The sequence below is a fragment of the Malus sylvestris genome, chromosome 8 (genome assembly GCF_916048215.2).
Source record: "Malus sylvestris chromosome 8, drMalSylv7.2, whole genome shotgun sequence".
In the NCBI taxonomy this organism is placed as follows: Eukaryota; Viridiplantae; Streptophyta; class Magnoliopsida; order Rosales; family Rosaceae; genus Malus; species Malus sylvestris.
This window is the reverse complement of record NC_062267.1, coordinates 3,663,328-3,682,469: the sequence shown is the minus strand read 5'-3', so window position 1 is coordinate 3,682,469 and position 19,142 is coordinate 3,663,328. Positions and strand designations below refer to the sequence as shown.

At 37.4% G+C, this 19,142-nt stretch overlaps 2 protein-coding genes across 3 annotated transcripts; one reads left to right on the top strand and one right to left on the bottom strand.

The window, feature by feature from the left end:
* Positions 1 to 944: 944 nt before the first annotated feature.
* Positions 945 to 6,906, bottom strand: LOC126633485 (glutamate receptor 2.8-like). 2 transcript variants are annotated; one of them, XM_050304102.1, is made up of 6 exons: positions 6,827 to 6,906; positions 6,068 to 6,256; positions 2,532 to 3,880; positions 2,051 to 2,363; positions 1,543 to 1,931; positions 945 to 1,455 (listed from the first exon to the last, which is right to left on the bottom strand). In XM_050304102.1, exons 2-6 carry the CDS (start codon positions 6,168 to 6,170, stop codon positions 946 to 948), a joined length of 2,664 nt encoding a protein of 887 aa, XP_050160059.1. In that variant the 5' UTR covers positions 6,171 to 6,256; positions 6,827 to 6,906; the 3' UTR covers position 945. The 2 variants fall into 2 exon arrangements, with proteins under 2 accessions (XP_050160059.1, XP_050160058.1); XM_050304101.1 differs by lacking the exon at positions 6,827 to 6,906 and having other exon boundaries at positions 6,068 to 6,365.
* A 3,515-nt stretch (positions 6,907 to 10,421) lies between these two features.
* On the top strand, positions 10,422 to 14,962 carry LOC126632549 (uncharacterized). Its single transcript, XM_050302975.1, has 8 exons — positions 10,422 to 12,691; positions 12,786 to 13,052; positions 13,125 to 13,299; positions 13,394 to 13,981; positions 14,175 to 14,244; positions 14,385 to 14,461; positions 14,556 to 14,609; positions 14,867 to 14,962. Exons 1-8 carry the CDS (start codon positions 10,422 to 10,424, stop codon positions 14,960 to 14,962), a joined length of 3,597 nt encoding a protein of 1,198 aa, XP_050158932.1.
* The last annotated feature ends 4,180 nt before the right edge of the window (positions 14,963 to 19,142 follow it).

Below are 19,142 nucleotides of genomic sequence, written 5' to 3'. Positions count from 1 at the left end.
ATACAAAAATATTTTAAAATTTAGGGGGATCCAAATGTATGCCTTAGATGAGTTTGAAGATTTTAGATATGATATGGTATTAGTAGCAGAGGAAGAAGAGATATATATTTACAGCAAGACAAAGATTAGTCATCAGCCTTATTGGAAGTCTTAAAATTTCAAAGAAGAAACAACAGAAATGTACTACAAGGTGAAAGAAGATAGAGAAATAGATGCAGAGTTAGTAGAGGGCGATGAATAGTACTGGAATAATTTGACAGAAGAAGAGCTGCATAACATCGACAACATGATGGAAGCCTGAAGAGCTAGCTGTAAATTAGCATAAGTTTAATAGCATTATGTAAAATAATGTATTTCCTGACAAAAATGTCAACATCATTGTGGACCCCGCTGTAATGACATAAGAGTAAATAAAAAAAAAGAACATGATCCATTATGGACTTTTCATACACAAAATGTCTTTTTGATTAAGAATGAATAGTGCCAGGCCATTTTCGTTAGAACTCCCTATCATATATACTAGTTCAATAGCTAAGATTGTGACAAGTGTCAAAAGATTAGAGAGGTAGTTAGTTTGTAGTCTCCCATGTTTGCTGTATAAATATCCAACTGTAGTTTCTTACATATTAACAAATGAAATGCAGTTGATAAATTCTACTTCTCTCTCTTCTTTATCTCTCTAAGGTCTTGGTTTCTTCCTTGTCAAGAATATTACAGATCTCTTCATGCTTGGTTAACATATAAGATCCACATACCTTATTGATTACTGAAAGTCTTAGGGCATTTTATTTTTCCTATTGAATGTTTAAATTTAGAGATTTACAAATTCAACAAGAAAAAAAAAGCTAAACAAGTTATGCTGAAAGTTTGAATTTAGAGTACAAATTTAATAGGCCAGAATCTCGTTTTATTTCCTTTCTTTTACACTGAATCTTAGTCGCTTTCTTAAGTTGTATCAGGAGTTGTCTCCGTAGATGCATGACTAGTAGTAGTGCATGGAGATTGTTGCCCTTCGTAGCTGAATGGACTTCCAGGCCAGTTGCTATAAGGCGAGGCCTTAACTTCATCTCGAACACCAGCACTTCCATCTCGTTGTTGACTGCTTTTAAAATTATGGGAGCTAAGATCTTTGTCATTGAAAATTTCAAACATGGCTCGAACCCTTCTCCATTTCGAAGCTCTTGAATATTCAGCATGATTTAAGATATGCCAATTATTGTAAAGAAATGAAACTGCAAATATGACTAGAGCAATAATTGAAGCCACCCCGGCGATGAGGAATAGACCCCAAAAGCTTTCAAGCCCAAGACTGTTGTTTGAGAGATTTGGATTATCTTCACAATGGCTTCCTTGACCGAACCACTTGTTTTCAAATTCAATGATCTTCTTTCCTTCGGTCACATTTAGGACTGCCTGTGAAACATCACATAAAAGAGGAGAACGCTTTGGAAACACCTGCAAATTAAGTCATATCAAAGAAGTCATTTTCTTGCCTCATGCTTGTGCTGTTTATATATGTATAAAAGGAGAGAAAGATCTTACAAAGCCAAAGCCACCAGTCTTGAAGATTGGACCAATCATCGTATATTTGGAACAATACTTTGCAACAAAAAGCTTCATGTTGGGGGTTTCATCAATAACAGCAGCAATACCACCCTTTCCACCCCCTTTGGAAAGAGCTTCATCAGATTCTTCCATGGAATTAACAGCCTTAAGCTTTGACTCTTCAAAACCGATTTCTTTAGAACCATTCATGTAACCAACATGAACCCCACTTTTTACAAGATCCTTTACCTCAGTGACCGTTGGTTGGAGCTGTTGGACTGTTAATAATGATGCTAAATTAGCTGTGTAACTTTGTGTGAGTACTAGCACAACAAATACCCATATAATCATCAAGAATCTGGCCAAGTTGCTGACAACTTTCTCCCCTGAAAAAAGTATAACAAAATTAAGTGTCAACCTAGGCATAGGTTGAGGGAAGAAATTTTAACAGTCAAAATATTTGGAATTCATAAACTGAAACTAGGAAGTGGTGATGGAGTATTACTATGTGAAAAGACCATGGTGGAGAAGGAGAACCAGAAGCTTGTGCTAATTTGATGCGAGGGAGGGCCACGGAAATCTTCATTAATTCGATGTTCAAGCACCCAAATGACAAAACCAATGAAGATGAAGAAACAAAGAGTTGTAAGCCACAGGTCCCATGTCAAAGGCTTCAAGAAAACCCATGCGTTTTTACTCCTCGTATCTCTGATTGGCACAACCATCACTACACCAGATTCTGTGTATGGCATTGTGAAGTCCACAAACAAGGATCTATTCGCTCTAATTGTTATATCTCCCACCACAGCATCAAATTTCTGTCCAGTAAACGATAAATGATCAAATCAGATAACAAATATGAGAACAATGCCAATCAGTTATACTTGAGTTAAAGACAGAATTTTAAATCAAGGAACAGTAAATAATGCATGAAATCTTAACTGAAATCAGTTATACCAGCATTTATAATGCCGATTAAATTTTACCTCGAGATATACTTGATAGACCAACTTGTCGTAACTGCCAGCGCTGGTTCCATCAGGATTTTCAAAGGGAATGAACTCATAAGGAAAAACATATGGCAATACACTCAGTACGGCAGTAAAGACATCAATACTGAACCCAATGACTTTCGTTGTGTTAGTGCCATGATTCTTATTTACGTTAACAAATTCTGTATAACCAACCTTCACAGGAACACCAATTCTCAACTTCTTGCCTTTTATTGGGATCTCCCATCCCCTTGGAACATATCGAGAATCTCCTGACCATATAATCGGTCCAAAATTGCACTTCTTCGAAATTGAAAGTGTACTTGTGTTTGTTGAATTCAATGTTTTCACCATTCCACTTTCCGGTGTCCAAAATGCAATTGTTCTTACCCTATCAACATTTACGTTGACTATCTTAAAGGTTGATGATTGAAGTTGCCCATCAACAAGACTAAAGTCTCCAGCTATGCCTTTGAATCTAGTAGTTGATAACACTCGGGCAAGTTTAAGACCATGTTGAGAGACCTTGAAAGTGTCAAGATCTGTTGAGTTGAAGGAATCATTCATCTTTTGGAAACCAAAACTTGTATTCATCCCAACTTCTTCAATAGCCAAGGCTAGTGCAAATGCTGCATCATAAGCCCGAAGTGCAAAAGCATCACAATCAACATCAAGCACATTCATGGCCGGATTGTCTTGCTGGAATTGCCTTCTCCACCGCATTTTGAATTTGTTAAGCTCCACTGTTTTTGGAACATCTGTTTCCACACCTAATACACCTTGCATTGCATTTTGGAGGATAGGATTCATTGACCATAAACGATTTCCTACCCCATTCGTTATGATCCAAACATAGCCTTCACTCATCATTCCAATCTCTTTTGCCTTGGAAAATAGTCTAGAGGAGAGATTAGGCATCATGTGCACAATGAAGACTCTCGTTTGCTTAGTCATTAACTTGTGAAGCTCGTTACCAATTTGATCATCAGTGGCTGATGGGGGAATCACAGTACGATAGGGAACCTGAGCATCCACCTCTTGTAGTGCATCAATTAAAGAGGGTATAATTCCCTCCCCGTACATATTGTCTACATAAATTGGCACAACTTGTCTCCATCGATAATATTTGACAAGGTCTCTTATGGCTTTCACTTGGTGAAAGTCGCTTTGTGTAATTCGGAAGAAGTAAGGGCTTTGGAGAGAAGTAAGAGAGAGGCTTGTTGCAGAAAATGATAAAATTGGGACATGAGCTTGGTTTGCAAGATTAACAACGAAGCTCGCCTGCATTGATGTATCTGGCCCTAGGATTGCTTGCACTTCTACATTTTTAATCAGATCCAGAGCTGTGTTCCATTGGAAAAAAGAAAGTTCAAAATTATGATTGATTAATTTGATAAGATTAAAATAACTTAGTTTTAATTGATTTTTTTGCAGATGCTATTTTTATAGAGCGATTTATATTATGAACGGTTCTGATCACAAAAACGATGTTCTATGAATTGCCAACAAACAATTTTGGGTAAGATAATTTTTCATAAGTTGTCAATACTATTCAAACATTTAGTTTTTCATAAGTTGTCACTACTATTCAAACATTTAGTTTTCGTGTCATTTGAATCTCTAGGTAATAGTGCAAGATTTCTTAAATTTTACATAACAACAGATAATCCAAAAAAATCAACCCCACATACTCATGCACGAGCTTCAAGATTTTGACTTAATACGTGTTTTTTTTTTTTGAACAAAACTCAAGATTTTGACTTAATACAGAATTTTAGACTAAAGGGCAATTATTTCTGTTTTTAAATTAAAAAGAAATGATTTCTACATGCCTTTCTTCTCTGCACATCATTGTTTATTTATGGCCTTTAAATTAAATAAATGAGATAAAAACCAAGGAACACAATAAATATGAGTGTGCAAAAGGAGAAAAGCTATCGTGCAAAAATCATTTTCCTTGAATGAATTGTATGACCCGATATATGTATATATGTATATATATATAAAGCAAAGACCATCGCCAACCATTAGGGATAAAACTTGAAAATTTAAGTCAGAGAATTTTAAGCCATAATCTAGAAATTACTTTTCTCACCCAATAGTTATGGCTTAAAATTTTAGACCGAGATTATTAAATAATGGTTTTAGCCTAATTTTATTTTTCGGTAACTTTTTTGAAAATAAAATTTATGTAGATTATCCTAATTTATTTTTATGAACATTATAATCTAAAAATATTTAAATTCCGATAAGTAATTAAAAATCATACAAATACATATGTGTTTATAAAATTTTAAGTGAAATTTGATTTAAATATTTTTTTTAGAACTTTTTAGACGTTAGATTTAATTTGGGCCGTCAAATCTCTTTATTTTTTTAACTATTAGATTTGATCTAATTTGATCATAGTCGTTGATTATAAGTAAAATCCCAAAAAAATGTTTGAAATATGACAGTTTGGTAGGTCCAGAATAATTTAAGCCAGACTTAATTTCTGGGGAAAATTTAGCCAAAGATATATTCTCCCAGGGCTTATTTTAGTTTTGGAGATGGGGAGGAGGTTTTAAAGCTTATATTTTAAGCTTTATCCCATGGGTTGGAGATGTGGTCTAAAGCATTCCTTACAACTAGTAATACTTGCTAACAAGTACAAACTCCCATGACAGAGAGAGAACCTCGTCCTATACAGGTTTTTGACTAAAAGGAAACAATTTCTTTATGTCTTTACTTCTTTGTACACTCTTATTTATTTATGACTTTTAAATTAGATAAATAAAAAGAGAATATAGGGACACAATAAATAAGAGTGTGTAGAAGAAGAAAAAGTGTCGTGCACAAGACAATTTCCTTGACTGAGTTATATGACATTATCATATATATATGGTTAGGATATGAGGACACACGTTTTTTATACACATTTTGATACACTTTTTTATGAAGCATACTCCGTAATGTATTTCAACGATCTGAGTCGTCTATATTGTAGGTCTTCTCTAAAAGGTGATCATGTCTACCAAAAATCACCCAAATCCAAAATGATAAGATCGTTGCATTAATTTTAGATGTTCTTTGTAGAACCATTTCTTTTATTTTCTTTACTACAAATGAATGTCGTAATAGTTTTGGATTTGTCTAATATGATTTATGAATTTTTAAAATATAGACGGTTCAGATTGTTGAAATATATTATGAAGTGGGCTCTACAATATGGGTGTCAAAATGTGTATCACAATCATGTGAGCCCAAGGACCAAAAAATCTGGCCTTTGGTTTGTGTAAAAGAGAAATCGGAGCGTTTGGTTTGTGTGAGGTAGACCAGCAGAATAAGTTAATGGGGAATGCCGAATTCAATTTGAGTAGTCCGAATTGTTTGCTCTTTAGGCTCTAGACAGTGATATCTGGAGTGGATCTCTGTCCAATCCAATATATATGTTTGTATATATGTATATAAAGGTAAAGCATTCCGTAACTAGTAATACTTGATAACTAGCTAGTACAAAATCTCATGTTAGAGAGAGAGAAAGAGAGAACCTGCAGCAGCTGCACCAACAATATTTTCCTTGGAGTTCCTAGTTTTCAAGAAGAGCCTGGTCCTGTAGTGAGCATGAGATGCATAGAAGTCGTCCAGAGCCATTTTGATGCAACTCAAATAAACCTTCCCACTCGGCGTATCAAGGTCGACAACAACTCCCACATTCACCGGGATCCTTGTGTTTCCGGCTGCATTCACGGCCACATCGAAAATCCATGACAAGAGAAAGCAGCAAGAGAAAAAAAGTCTCCAGCTGATGGCACTCATGTTAACTCGAATGCGAGCTTTTCTAGTTTGCAAGCTACTCTATCTTGAAGATGAAATACATACACACACACACACACACACACACACATATATACGTATTGACTTTTGACCTCTAATAGAGACCACGAGACTCACATGTTTATCAATTCTAGAACAAATTGACTGCACATACATGATTAGTTAGAAGGATTATGTTAGGGAGACCAAATTTTTTAACTAAATGTGCAAATCAAATGTTATTGATAATTAGATTATTACTTAAGTATTGATTAACTTGCTTATCTTCTAGTGGTAACACATCATTTGGTTTAAAATTTTGATCTCCCTAACATTACCCTTGGTTAGAATGATACAAATACTAGAAATACTCTAAAGTCTTCCGTACATTGAAACTATCCTGCTATAGATTTGATTAATTAAATAAGCTCACAAATCAAAATGCTGAACTCTCACAAGAATTATTGATAAATTACTAGAAGAATATGAAATACCTGAAAACAATCAAAGGACTTTAAACCTTCGCAAAGCTGGAGTCAGATTCAGAAATTTGGATTCTGCAATGAAGTGAGCCCGCCCCGCAAATGGCACATGAGAAATTTGGAGAGCTGAAATTCATCTCCCAAACCACCATGGATCGGATTGAATATTGATGGATGCAAATTTCCGCCTTTCCTTGATTGACGAATTTGCATCTGCAAAATAATAACACTTAATATTAAGGCCAAAAGCCTCACACTCCCACGATGAATGAGGGGCTTTGACCAAAGAATATCCGATGCCAAAGTTAGAATTATGTAAAAAATGTGTTTGAGTGTTTGTGGGAAGCAAAAATCGTCTTTATGGGTAGCTAAAGCTTCTTGAATTTTGGAGATAAATGGAGTATTTATAGGAGAAAAGGAGGAGATGGGCCGGAATGTTTAAGATATTTGTGTAAATAAATATCTTAGAATAATTAAGTAAATATCCTAAATAAATCGAATTAGTATAACTTACTTGAAAAATGTCTTCTCTGATTAGGAATGTATTTATGATAAAAATAAAGGATTATTCTATCATAAATACCTTTCACTTTTCCTACTGGCAGAGGTGCCTTGAGCAATCATTGATATCCGTCTGCTCTACCTCAGCTGCGCGGGGTGAATGAAGCTGCTCCCTGCTCATTTAATAGGGACAATCTTGTCTTTCTTAAGAAATAATCCATGTGTCAGCTCCATGCTTTTTTGGATTATTTTTTACTCTACAAATATATAGCACTACTAGAATTTGGCTCATAGGCCACCATTTTTTTCCCACCCTTTGCAATTGGTGGCCATATATGTAAAGTTGCTACTCTTACAATTTTTTGGTGGCTTTACCATGGGATGCCACTGATGTTGGTCGCCTTCAAGATTCAGCCACCAATCATTGGTGGCTGTTAAATATTTTTATTTCTTAAATTGTATTTCCTTCTACTTTTTAATTTCATATGTATTTTTTAATTTATTTTGTGTGGCAGGGCAGGTTAATTTTTTTGTTTATAAAGCTGGGATATATCTTTGCTTATCAGGACCTACGGATGCAAATCTAATACAAAAGGGAGATAGAGCCAAAACCCATAGAAGGACAGAGCCTTCGACCCTACTCGCATGTATCGGCCATTATTGCATCAGTGATGAAGTCGACCGGTTCTGCGAACCAGTCCCAGTCGGGCAATGCGGACAGGGCGTAGCGGACAAGAAGCTTAGTGGCCTCGTTTAGTTGGCGACTCGAGGGGTCAACGGAAGTCCGCTCCCACGCGGCTGGGTATTTGCTTCGCATACCTTGCCCTGTCAATTTCTCAGCAAATTAAGCTCCTCAGTTCATTATTTATTATCAGCTAGGTTTCTTGCAATCAATTTGGGGTTGCAACCAACTGGATTGATTTTGGGGAGTCTAAACAGGTAATTTTGTGTTCCACAAATTCAATATTCAGCATTTTTTAGACTAAACATTTCAATTTGTTTATTATGTCTGCGATTCTGTTGGAGTTTTTTGTTAGTTCAGTTTGAAGTGCTTCTTCTATCTGTTCAAGTTGGAACAATCTAGAAACCATACAGGGTTTAAGCCTATTATTGTTATCTATCTGTTGCTAGTCCTACTTGTGAGTTATGTTGTGCATTGCAGTAGTTTAGGACCACTTTACGATGTAATCTAGCGGATGATAGTTATTACCGGGGGTGGGGGAATAAATTCATCACTGAGGTGAATGCTAAATATTGTCATCGATCAAGTTGAATGGCAGTGTTCTTATAAGCCATTTAGTGTACGATTTAGGCAACAGATGTCTTGTGGTTCTGTAATTTGGAAGATGGGTACACAACGAGAGTTTCGCAAGTGTGGTGACTGCTAAATATTGGGATTGAGTGAGTTGATCCGTTAATTGACACAACTAATGGTGGTGCTTTCTTGTAAGCCGTTTGGTGTCAACGGCAACATCTATCTTGTGGTTCTGTATTTTGAAGATGGGCTATGGACAAGTGTTTTCCTCTACATGATCTTGTGTGATGTTATCAATTTCCACATAATTAGGATCTTCTTTGGTCTGGTTATAGAAAGGGTGAAACCTTTTGTTTTGCTCCTTCTAGTTTCTATATCTACCAATCCGCTTTGTCTTGCGTCATATTATTGTAGTGAATATTGGGTTTTCTGAGTTCTGTACTTTCTGCTATGATACCATTTTACTCGTTTGTTTTTCTTCTTAAGCAAAAAGTAGCTCTAATGATACAAGCTTACCGTACATATTACACGTCTTGACAACTGCTATACTTCTTAAGCAAAAAGTAGCTCTAATGATACAAGCTTACCGTACATATTACACGTCTTGACAACTGCTATACTTGAATTTTGTAAGGCGAATGAGTTGGTTTAGTATCTAGGATGTCGACTCGGGTCCATCTGCCTGGTTTAGAAAGTGTTCAGCACGAAGTTACTGTTTGTTTCAGTGTTGACAAGTTTTATTGTTTTCTGTTTTTAGAGTAATTGAGTCTGTTATTTTGGGCTTGGCTTTTTTTCCTTTTGAATTGGGACTTTTTTATCGAACAGGATGTTGGTCTCAATTTCATTCTTCCTGTGCCTGTTCAATTTATCCTGGGAAGAAAAAAATTTACTATAAATTTTTACAATGTCTTGGATTGTGAAAGTGATGATATACCTTCATTATTTGCAGGGACAAAGTTCTTTGTTGTCTCTGAGCCTGGGACACAGCACATGGAAGGTCTCTTGAAACATATCTATGAGTTGTACACGGATTACGTCTTGAAGAATCCCTTCAACTCCACTTCAAGGTTCCTACATCTCTTCCTGTCCCTAACTTCTTCCGCACCTAATTTTATAAGCTTCAGGGAAATATTTGCAATCTAGTGCTTAAGCCTATCTATCTGTTTATTTATTTTAACTTGTGTTTCAGTTGTTTTTAGAATGAATACAATTCAAATGCTTGCCTGATTATTTGGTAAAAGTGCTTTTCTGTGAATAATCATTTCTTAACTGTCCTTTTCTGTGAATAATCATTTGGTAAATATATCTTCCTTCAATTCGTGCCTTTTTATCAAATGGTGCAAATCAAGATATGTGAGGTTTTGAACAATGGACTTTTAACCATTCTAGAATGGAACACTTAAACCTCTATACATAGATACAAATTTGGAATGAAACACGATTCACATTCCTACAAATACTATACAAATGTTGTATACAAAACATACTAAATACCTCTACATTTTAAACTAATGACTGCCTGACCGACATTACTCAGTATATGAACTTTTTCCTTAACTTCTTTTGGTGACTTTTATGACCTTCTTACTATCCCCTGCACCCTAAAATCCTGTGCAAGACTTATATATACAATGTCACTCATAAATGCGATTGGAGTTGTTTTCCCACTTACAAAAATTGATTTCTAAAATAATATACTCTCCCTTGCAGTTGCTTATGTAAATTCTGTCCATATAGTATTCACATACTATATTTACTTAATTTGTTTACGTTACATATTTTACTTGCCTTTTTCATCTTTAGGCACCTTGTTGTTCCAATTCTAGAAACTATTGATTATACTCAGTGATGATGGACAAAAGTTGGGCCTCTTTCAATCCGTTTACAGAGGATTACAGAACAGGGCTAGCAAAATTTATCTCAAACTCATTGGAAGTTGCTTCTCATGAGGGGAACATCAAATGTCCGTGTGCTAAATGCTTGAATAGGTTCTGGTTGAGTAATAAAGAAGTCGAAGCGCATCTAATTGTTGAAGGTATGGACCGTTCATACTTGCAAGGCTCGTGGGTATGGCATGGAGAGACATTTGGTGACCCTCTTCCAAGTAGCGAAGCTGCACAACAACTTGCTGCTATTAATACTCCTCATTCTGAACTACGCCCCTTGCTTGAAGATATTTTCTCTGGTCCCAGTGTGATGGGTGGCATGCCTATTAATAATCACAGCGAGCAGGAAGCTTCAATACCTGCATATGCACGTAAGTTTGAAGCCATGGTGCAAGATGCAAATACGGAATTATATCCGGGATGTGGTATGAAGAAAATGGATTTCCTAATACGAGTATTTCAAAACAAGTGCTTATATGGGTGCAGCGAAAGTGCAGTACAAGCTAATCTTCAGCTTCTCAAACATATACTCCCAAATGGTCATTCTTTACCGAAGAAGGTGATGAGTACAAAGGGATTGCTGAAAAATTTCATGTTGCCTCACCAAAAGATCCATGCATGTGAAAATGACTGCATGTTGTATTGGAAACATAACAGTGGTTTAGATGTTTGTCCTACATGTGGTGTGTCTAGATATACAACCGAGGTAGATGACACAGCGCCAAGCAGTAAAAAGAGAATACCTCGGAAGGTGCTAACATATTTTCCTATTACACCCCGCTTGCAACGGCTTTACATGTCTCGACACACCAGTGAAGATATGTGTTGGCATGGTCTTTCTCGGCCCGAGGATGGCTACTTAAGACATCCAGCTGATTCCTTTGCATGGAAGCAATTAGATTTGAAATTTCCAACATTTGGTGAGGAAATGCGCAATGTACGTCTTGGGTTGGCAAGTGATGGATTCAACCCCTTCGGAAAATGCAGCACCGACTATAGCACATGGCCAGTATTGTTGACCATATACAATTTACCACCTTGGTTGTGTATGAAATCACCTTTCATATTGATGGCTTTGTTAATACCGGGCAAAGAATCTCCGGGAAATGATATTGATGTATACCTTCAACCATTAATAGACGAGCTGAAGGTATTGTGGACCTCCGGGGTTCCCACTTATGATACGTTTAGGCAAGAGACCTTCACCTTACGAGCAGCTGTTTTGTGGACTATTAGCGACTTCCCCGCCTATGGGAACTTGTCTGGTTGGAGCACACATGGGAAATTAGCATGTCCTCATTGCAACTACAACACCGAGTCGACATATCTTAAAAAGGGTAGGAAATATTGTTATAGGGGTCACCGTCGTTTCTTGCCCATGTCACATGTTTTTCGTCGACAAAGGAAAGCCTTTAATCTTTCTGACGAAAGAGAGCAAGCACCTTCCCCTATGACCGGACGTGAATGCCTTCGGCGGTTGTCCACTTTACGGTTCAAATATGGTAAGACGCCACGGAAACTGGTTGGAGACAAAAGACCACCACCTACACCAACGGTTGGGCCATGGAAGAAACATAGTATTTTCTTCCAATTGCCGTATTGGGAACATCTTGTCATTCGACACTGCCTTGATGTCATGCACATTGAAAAAAATGTAACTGAAAGTTTGGTTGCAACGCTGCTGGGTATTGTTGGGAAAAGCAAGGATAACATGAATGCAAGGTTGGACTTGGAATTGATGGGCATGAAACCGGAGTTGCAGATCAAATTTGTCAATGGAAAGCCAAAGATGCCTCCAGGTGCATATACTATGAAACCATTAGAGAAGGAATTGTTTTGCAAGGTCTTAGCCTCAATAAAATTGCCTGACAATTACTCGTCCAATATTTCACGTCTTGTGCATGTAAGGGAAAAGATCATAAGGGGACTTAAAAGTCATGATTGGCACGTTTTAATGCAGCAGTTCCTTCCAATTGCCATACGCAAAAGCCTCCCATCTGGGACTGCACAGATAGTATTAGAACTAAGTGCATTCTTCAGACATTTGTGTACTAAAAAGGGGTCAGTGGAAGGCTTTCGCAAACTTACACCCAAAATAGTGATGATCCTATGCCAATTGGAAAGGATATTACCCCCTGCGTTCTTTGTCGTCAGTCTTCACCTCACAATACATCTTGCCGAGGAAGCTGCACTTGCAGGTCCGGTGCACTACAGATGGATGTACCCAATTGAGAGGTATTCCTTAACTTTTAGTATGTTTCTATGGGTATTACATCTGTGCATCATACTATTTAGAACAGCAATTTTGATGTTGTACTATTTAAATTAGGTTCCTGCTTACGTTGAAGAAGTATGTTCGAAATAAAAATCGACCAGAGGGAAGCATGACCCAAGGATATCTGGCTGAGGAGTGCTTGTCTTTTTGTGCGATGTACTTGGAAGGCGTGGAGACACGTTTGAACCGTCCAAGTCGAAATGCAGATATATTACGGCCTGACCATGAGGGCGACTTTGACATATTTTGTGCCACCGGCCATTCACTTGGTATACGGGAAGATTATCATCTTGACAACCACGATTGGGAGATTGCACGATCGTATGTTTTAGCCAATTGTGATAAGTCAATGGCATATAGGAGGTGATTAAACTTAAATGTTATAAACTGCAGTTCAATGGCACCAACTTCTGAAACTCTACTGTTGGTTCTACAGAGTGACATTGACTTTATTTTCACCTACAGAAGTTACGTGGAAAATGCTCAAAAAACTCGAGGAAGGCGTGTAACCATGCTAGAAGCAGAGAAAGAAGCTATTAAATCCTTCCCAGATTGGTTCGAAAACCATGTTAGTACGGAATAAGTTAATTCTGTGTGTACTGGTTTCCTATTTAGCTTCCAATTCTTAACTATGCATATGAACCTGGGTGTAAATTGTGTAGGTTAATCAATTGCAACAATCAGGTGATCCAAGTGCAACTGACGACTTGGTGGCGCTTGCTAATGGACCTAGTAAGTGGTGTCGGAGATATAAGACTTTTGTATGTAATGGGTTCAGGTTCAAAGTAAGAGGCACACAATCCAATGGGAACTACCAAAACTATGGTGTTTTCCTACAGTCTGATGTTCCAAGTTATGCTGGCCCACGTGACCGGAACCCTGTTACCAGTTTGGTAGACTACTATGGGGTTCTGACTGATGTATTTGAAATCAAGTACCATATGGAACGCACGGTGGTTTTATTCAAGTGCAACTGGTTTAATGGCACTTCCAGAAATACTGGTGAGGGAGTAAAAACAGACAGATATGGCTTTAGATTGGTTAACTTCAATAAGATGTCGTCTACGAGTGACCCCTTCATTCTCGCATCACAAGCACTACAAGTGTTCTATGTACAAGACCCAACAGATATAGAATGGCATGTTGCAATCAAAACGAGACCACGCGATTTCTTTGATATGTCCTCAACACATGATGATGATCTGTGCGATGGACAGGATGTGGAACATGCAACTGGTGATAATGATGAGGTTCGAGTTAGAATCGATGTAGACGCCCAAGACTTTGAAGAAGATCTGTAAAAGCATCTAACTTTTGATGAAGGTAATAGTTATAGGAAGTATTGATTCGATGTAGAAGCTCATCCATGTTCTCTCAAATTATATAGTTGAACTGTCTTTCAATCTGACCCTTGTTATGGTATGTTGTTACTTATTGTTTCAGGTCATTCAAAAAACGATGAGGTCTGTTTTGATCAACGATTTGTATTCTGAGATTCATCAACTCAAGCAAGGTTGTTAACTGATTCCAGCGTTGATGTGCTCTCTATCTCTCTCTCCATATAATTTTTTTGTTTGACAGGTTATTTAATTATTCCTTATTGTTACTTTGCTGCAGGCTAAAATGTATGACATGTTTCTTATGTTCATTCAGAGGTATATGCTGCCACAGAGAAGAATGGAATATATATACCACGACATCGTTATGTTAGTGAAGAAGCAGAGAAGAAGGTCTTATTCTTGTCATTGAACTGAATTATGGACTGTTTTTCCTACGTTCACAACTGACTGGTTACTAACTTCATTAACTCTTTATGTATTGTAGGCAATGTCTGAAAAGATAGAGCGGATGAAACTTGATTATGATTCAAAACACAAGGTATCTCCATCAACATTTCATTCCTTTCTTTTTTAATAATATTGACTATAGGGTGAGAACTAATATGAACGTTACATTGGCCTGAGAGTAGAAATTGCTGGAGCTTCAGGAACTTTACAGTTGTGAGCAACTTTTGGCTGTACAATTGAATGCTTAACTTGTGAAAACTGAGGTAATACATTTGTAATATCGACTTACAGAGTGTCCTTTATTCTTTCTGCTCTCGTTCTGAGATAATTAAACACTTTATACTTCAGAAAAAGCTTGAGGAAACTGGACATGCACTGTATGGTCTTGAGGACAAGCATTTGAAGCAAATGCGTCCATCAAAGAGCAGGAATTGTGATAGTTAATCTCCTCAAATCGGGTGAGCAAAGTTGTTTGCTAAAACAACTTGTCATGTCACCATCTGCATTTTCAGACCATAGATAGATTCTCTCCATTTCATCTTACTTTGAAGTTATACAGTCGACATTCATGATTATTGTACAATAGTTCATGTTAAATGTTTGGCATATATTAACTTTCATGCTGGAAGGTACATTTAAATGACTCTTGCTTACTATTATTGCATTGTTAACTTTGAAAGAAATCACTCGATGGGCGTGTAATTGAGCTAAGAGCAGAGCTAGATAATGCTGCATCGGATGTGTCCAGTTTATTTGCAAAAATTGGTTTGTATTATTATTTTTTTTGTTCTTCTTTGATCTCCCTCAAAACTGTAGGTTATTTATTTTCTGACCATGGATGGTGTTGTACAGCGCAAGGACAAAATTTAAGATGGAAACCGGATACTAGTCCAGAAATTTCAGTCCCAATTAACTCAGCAGCTTGAAGTCTTGCATAAGACTCTGGCAGGGAAGCATAACACAACAGGAGCAACAATTAAAAGATATGGAAGAGGACATGCAGTCCTTTGTATCAACAAAGGCGGAGGTAAGGCCTAAACAAGAAGATGATTGTATTTGCATGCATTCCAGAGATTGAATTGTCAGTCTATATACAACTTCATTTTTTGGCTTAATTTTGAAGGATACTAAAGAACAACGACGAAGATTAGGAAAGCTTAAAAACATGTATGGTTCTGGTAATAAAGCTTTAGATGGTATAGCTGGGGATCTTGAAGGAAATTCACAATCAATGTTTTCTCATCTAAACTCTGAAGTGTCGAACCATTCTTCTGCTCTGGAAGATGTAAGCATTAGTTCAATATATATTTTGTCTTCAGATTTCTTTGTTTTTCTGTCATGATATTTAATTAGCGCAACTGTTGCTGAATACATATAAATCAAACTGGTACACATTAGTAAAAGTGCAAAATACACAGCGTAGTCATACATGATATTGATTCCATAAACCATCCATACAAAAACTTAGATAACATAGCAGTCTATATAGTTACCAAATGCCTAGGTTCAAAATATAAACATCCATATCTTCTGCGGTGGTACAAACTGAGCAGGAATGTTTACATAGAGCAAAAGACTATAGAAATGTTTTTAAACGTTGACAACTTGAACTGCAATGGACATACGTGCATACTAATACTAGAATATAACATCCATTCCCAGCTAGGTTCAACTCTTCTTACCATAAGCGTCATCGGATGGTGATTTTGCATTCTGAATATCTTTGGGGATGGCTTCCTGTTTTGTTTGACCTATAGCACGATTCATCCAATCACAACGTTCTTGACCTCCCACATATTCGCACGCAGCACACTCCTTAACAGCCTTGTACCTTTTTTGAGGATGACGAGTCCTTGCAGTACTGGTACAATCAGAATCAGAATCGAAGTGTACAGCATTGCAAATCTCAATAGGATCAAAGCGGTATGAATCACCGGGGAAAAAAGATGAAATTATTTTCACTGTGTCACCACTGATGGAAGGTTGCTTTCCACTGGTCATTAATTTCTCAGTATCAGCACTGATGCAAGGTTGTTTTCCACGGCTACCATGCTTCACGTAGCCGATTTCGTTGGACCAGGGTGGAACCACGTTCACACCAAAACCTGGAAGATCAGATGGAAAGTGCTCATCTTTTAAGATCACATTTTTCGCTGCCTCATCATAACGAGGACAATAAATATTGATCAAGGGATTGGGTGATGGATGAGGGTAAACGGGCATGTTAGAGCCATGCGAAAAGTCTTTCCATTCACGCCAGGCAGTAGTTGTCTTTGCAGAGGATTCGAACTGCTGGTTGGCACCTGAGTCGAATGTGGGGTTTTGCTCGAACTCGAATTCGACGTGAAAGTTAGCCTGTAGGTAATGCCAAAAATCAGGATCTTCATGATTGGCAGTGAGCACAGGGAGAAGGTTTTCTTGGGTAGGAATCGGGGTTGCAGTGTTATTGGTTGGGGCAGGCATCATGGGACCAAGCACTTCATAATCCACCGCAGGAAGAAGGGGTTCAGTCGTGTTACAAAATAACTGTCTGCGAACATTTGGGAATAAATGGGACATTGGTGATTTGGTGTAAATTTGAGATGAAGTTGAAACTGCTGTAAGTTCAACAACCTCTTCAACGTTGATATTTATAAATGAGATTAGAATGGAGGGCAAGGCACTTGTAAGTTCACACCCACTGAGTTGAAAAAATAATTAATTAGGGTGTCAACAATTAAGTCCCGGGATTCTCCTTACAAAAGCAGGGATATTTGACCGCACATGGCATATGCCAATCTCATCAACCATGAATTCCAAATATGCCACCTCACAGACTGATAAATTATTTAATGGGTTCCTATATTTTTTTATTCGTTAATAGCAACAGCTGGCCATTATGTGTGGCTAGGGGCGAACTCCATCAGTGTATATCAATTAAATAATGGTTTTACTATTGTTAGTAGGCGGGAGGAGTTGCCGCTCGACTTAAATGTGTCTGCAAATATTTGAAGTTTGTATTTCAAATACGGAACGTGTCTGGCTTCATAGATATCACTTGACTTGTTTAATTGCATCAAGCTATCAACGCAAAGACGAAAATATCTGGAGGGCACAGAGGTTACATTGAAGCCATTTCAGGAGGTATGTACTATTGTTCTCTGCTTACCAGATAATTAATTGAGGTGTTAAATGTAAATGCTTTTGTGTATTGCTGTTCATTGGACGCACTTGTGTTCTGTTTACATGAAATGTAATTTTGAAGGTACTGTGGGTCAGCATCAATAACTCAGTTGCATCAATGTTGATTGACGAAGGCATCGAAACTGAACCACCAGCATTCAACCTGATGGAACACAACCACATACATCATTTCCCGATTCCAAATAATGTCGAAGGTAGCGTGGATGAACGTCCACGTATGACTTGTAGAGCACAGGCACCTAGGGGCATAAATAGGCCACATTGGGCACCCAATGGTACGAAGGAGGTGATGCAATTTAATGAGAAAGGGCAGCCGGTAGAGCCTCCTCACACTGTTGCTAGATTTTCTAGGTTTTTAGGAATGCTATCTCAGGAAGCATCATATTTTCCGATTAACGTAGTTGATTGGAGGCATTTCTACAGGGGTTCAAACATGGATCGTGCTTGGCAGAGGATTAAGGTAAATCAACATAAGGATATTGGTTATATGGTTGGTTGGTTTTGCTGTATGGATAGATAGTTATGTCACTGTCAATTAGATTTAAACCTGGAATAAATAAAACCCACAAAATGCCATCACATGGCCTTTTGTTTGATTACTCAACACACACGTTGAAGCCATAAGTATGCCATCAATACATTACATTAACTGTTGTTATACATGCATAAGTATGTCATAAATACACAAGTTTAACTGCTGTTAGCCATAAGTATGCCATCAATACACAGTATGCCTTCATTCCAAAACTAATTGACCTTAACTACTGTTATCCATACACCAGTTAATACTCGTCATTGGTTATGTCAAATATTCTGCAGGTGGTCAGTTACAAAGTAGAACTAGAATAAATTATGCTTGAATGTGATATATTTGAAATAAGACGCACCAATTACGTCGTAATAGGCACCATATACGATTACAATAGGGTCCACTGCACATAATGCAGCACTAAAAGGCAGTATCCTTGTAGATTGGTGATGTGTAATGAGCCTGCTTTTAACTGTTTCATGTAAGGCTAAAATGTACGATTATAAAAAAAAATTGAAACCTACTACAGGGGTATTACAAAGTAAATGTTTTGTTTCATATTTCATATATAACGTAATGGGGCATAATTAACAACAACATATATATATATCTAAATGGGCAGGGGACTCTTGATTGGACAGATGAAATCACATTAGAATTGGAGCCAAAAATTCGGCGGGTTTGTGAGATGAAGATGAATGATAGATGGAAGGATTACAAGGCAAACCTCAAGAAGGCATACTATACTCCATGCTTGCACTCACCATCAGCGGAGAGGTTCCATTGTCAAGATGGCCGGGTCAACCAAGGGCAATGGAAATTGTTAGTACAACTATGGGACACTGGACATGCTCAGGTACCACACACAGTGATCAAATGTTCTTGCTTGTTTATACACCATATATGGTTGAT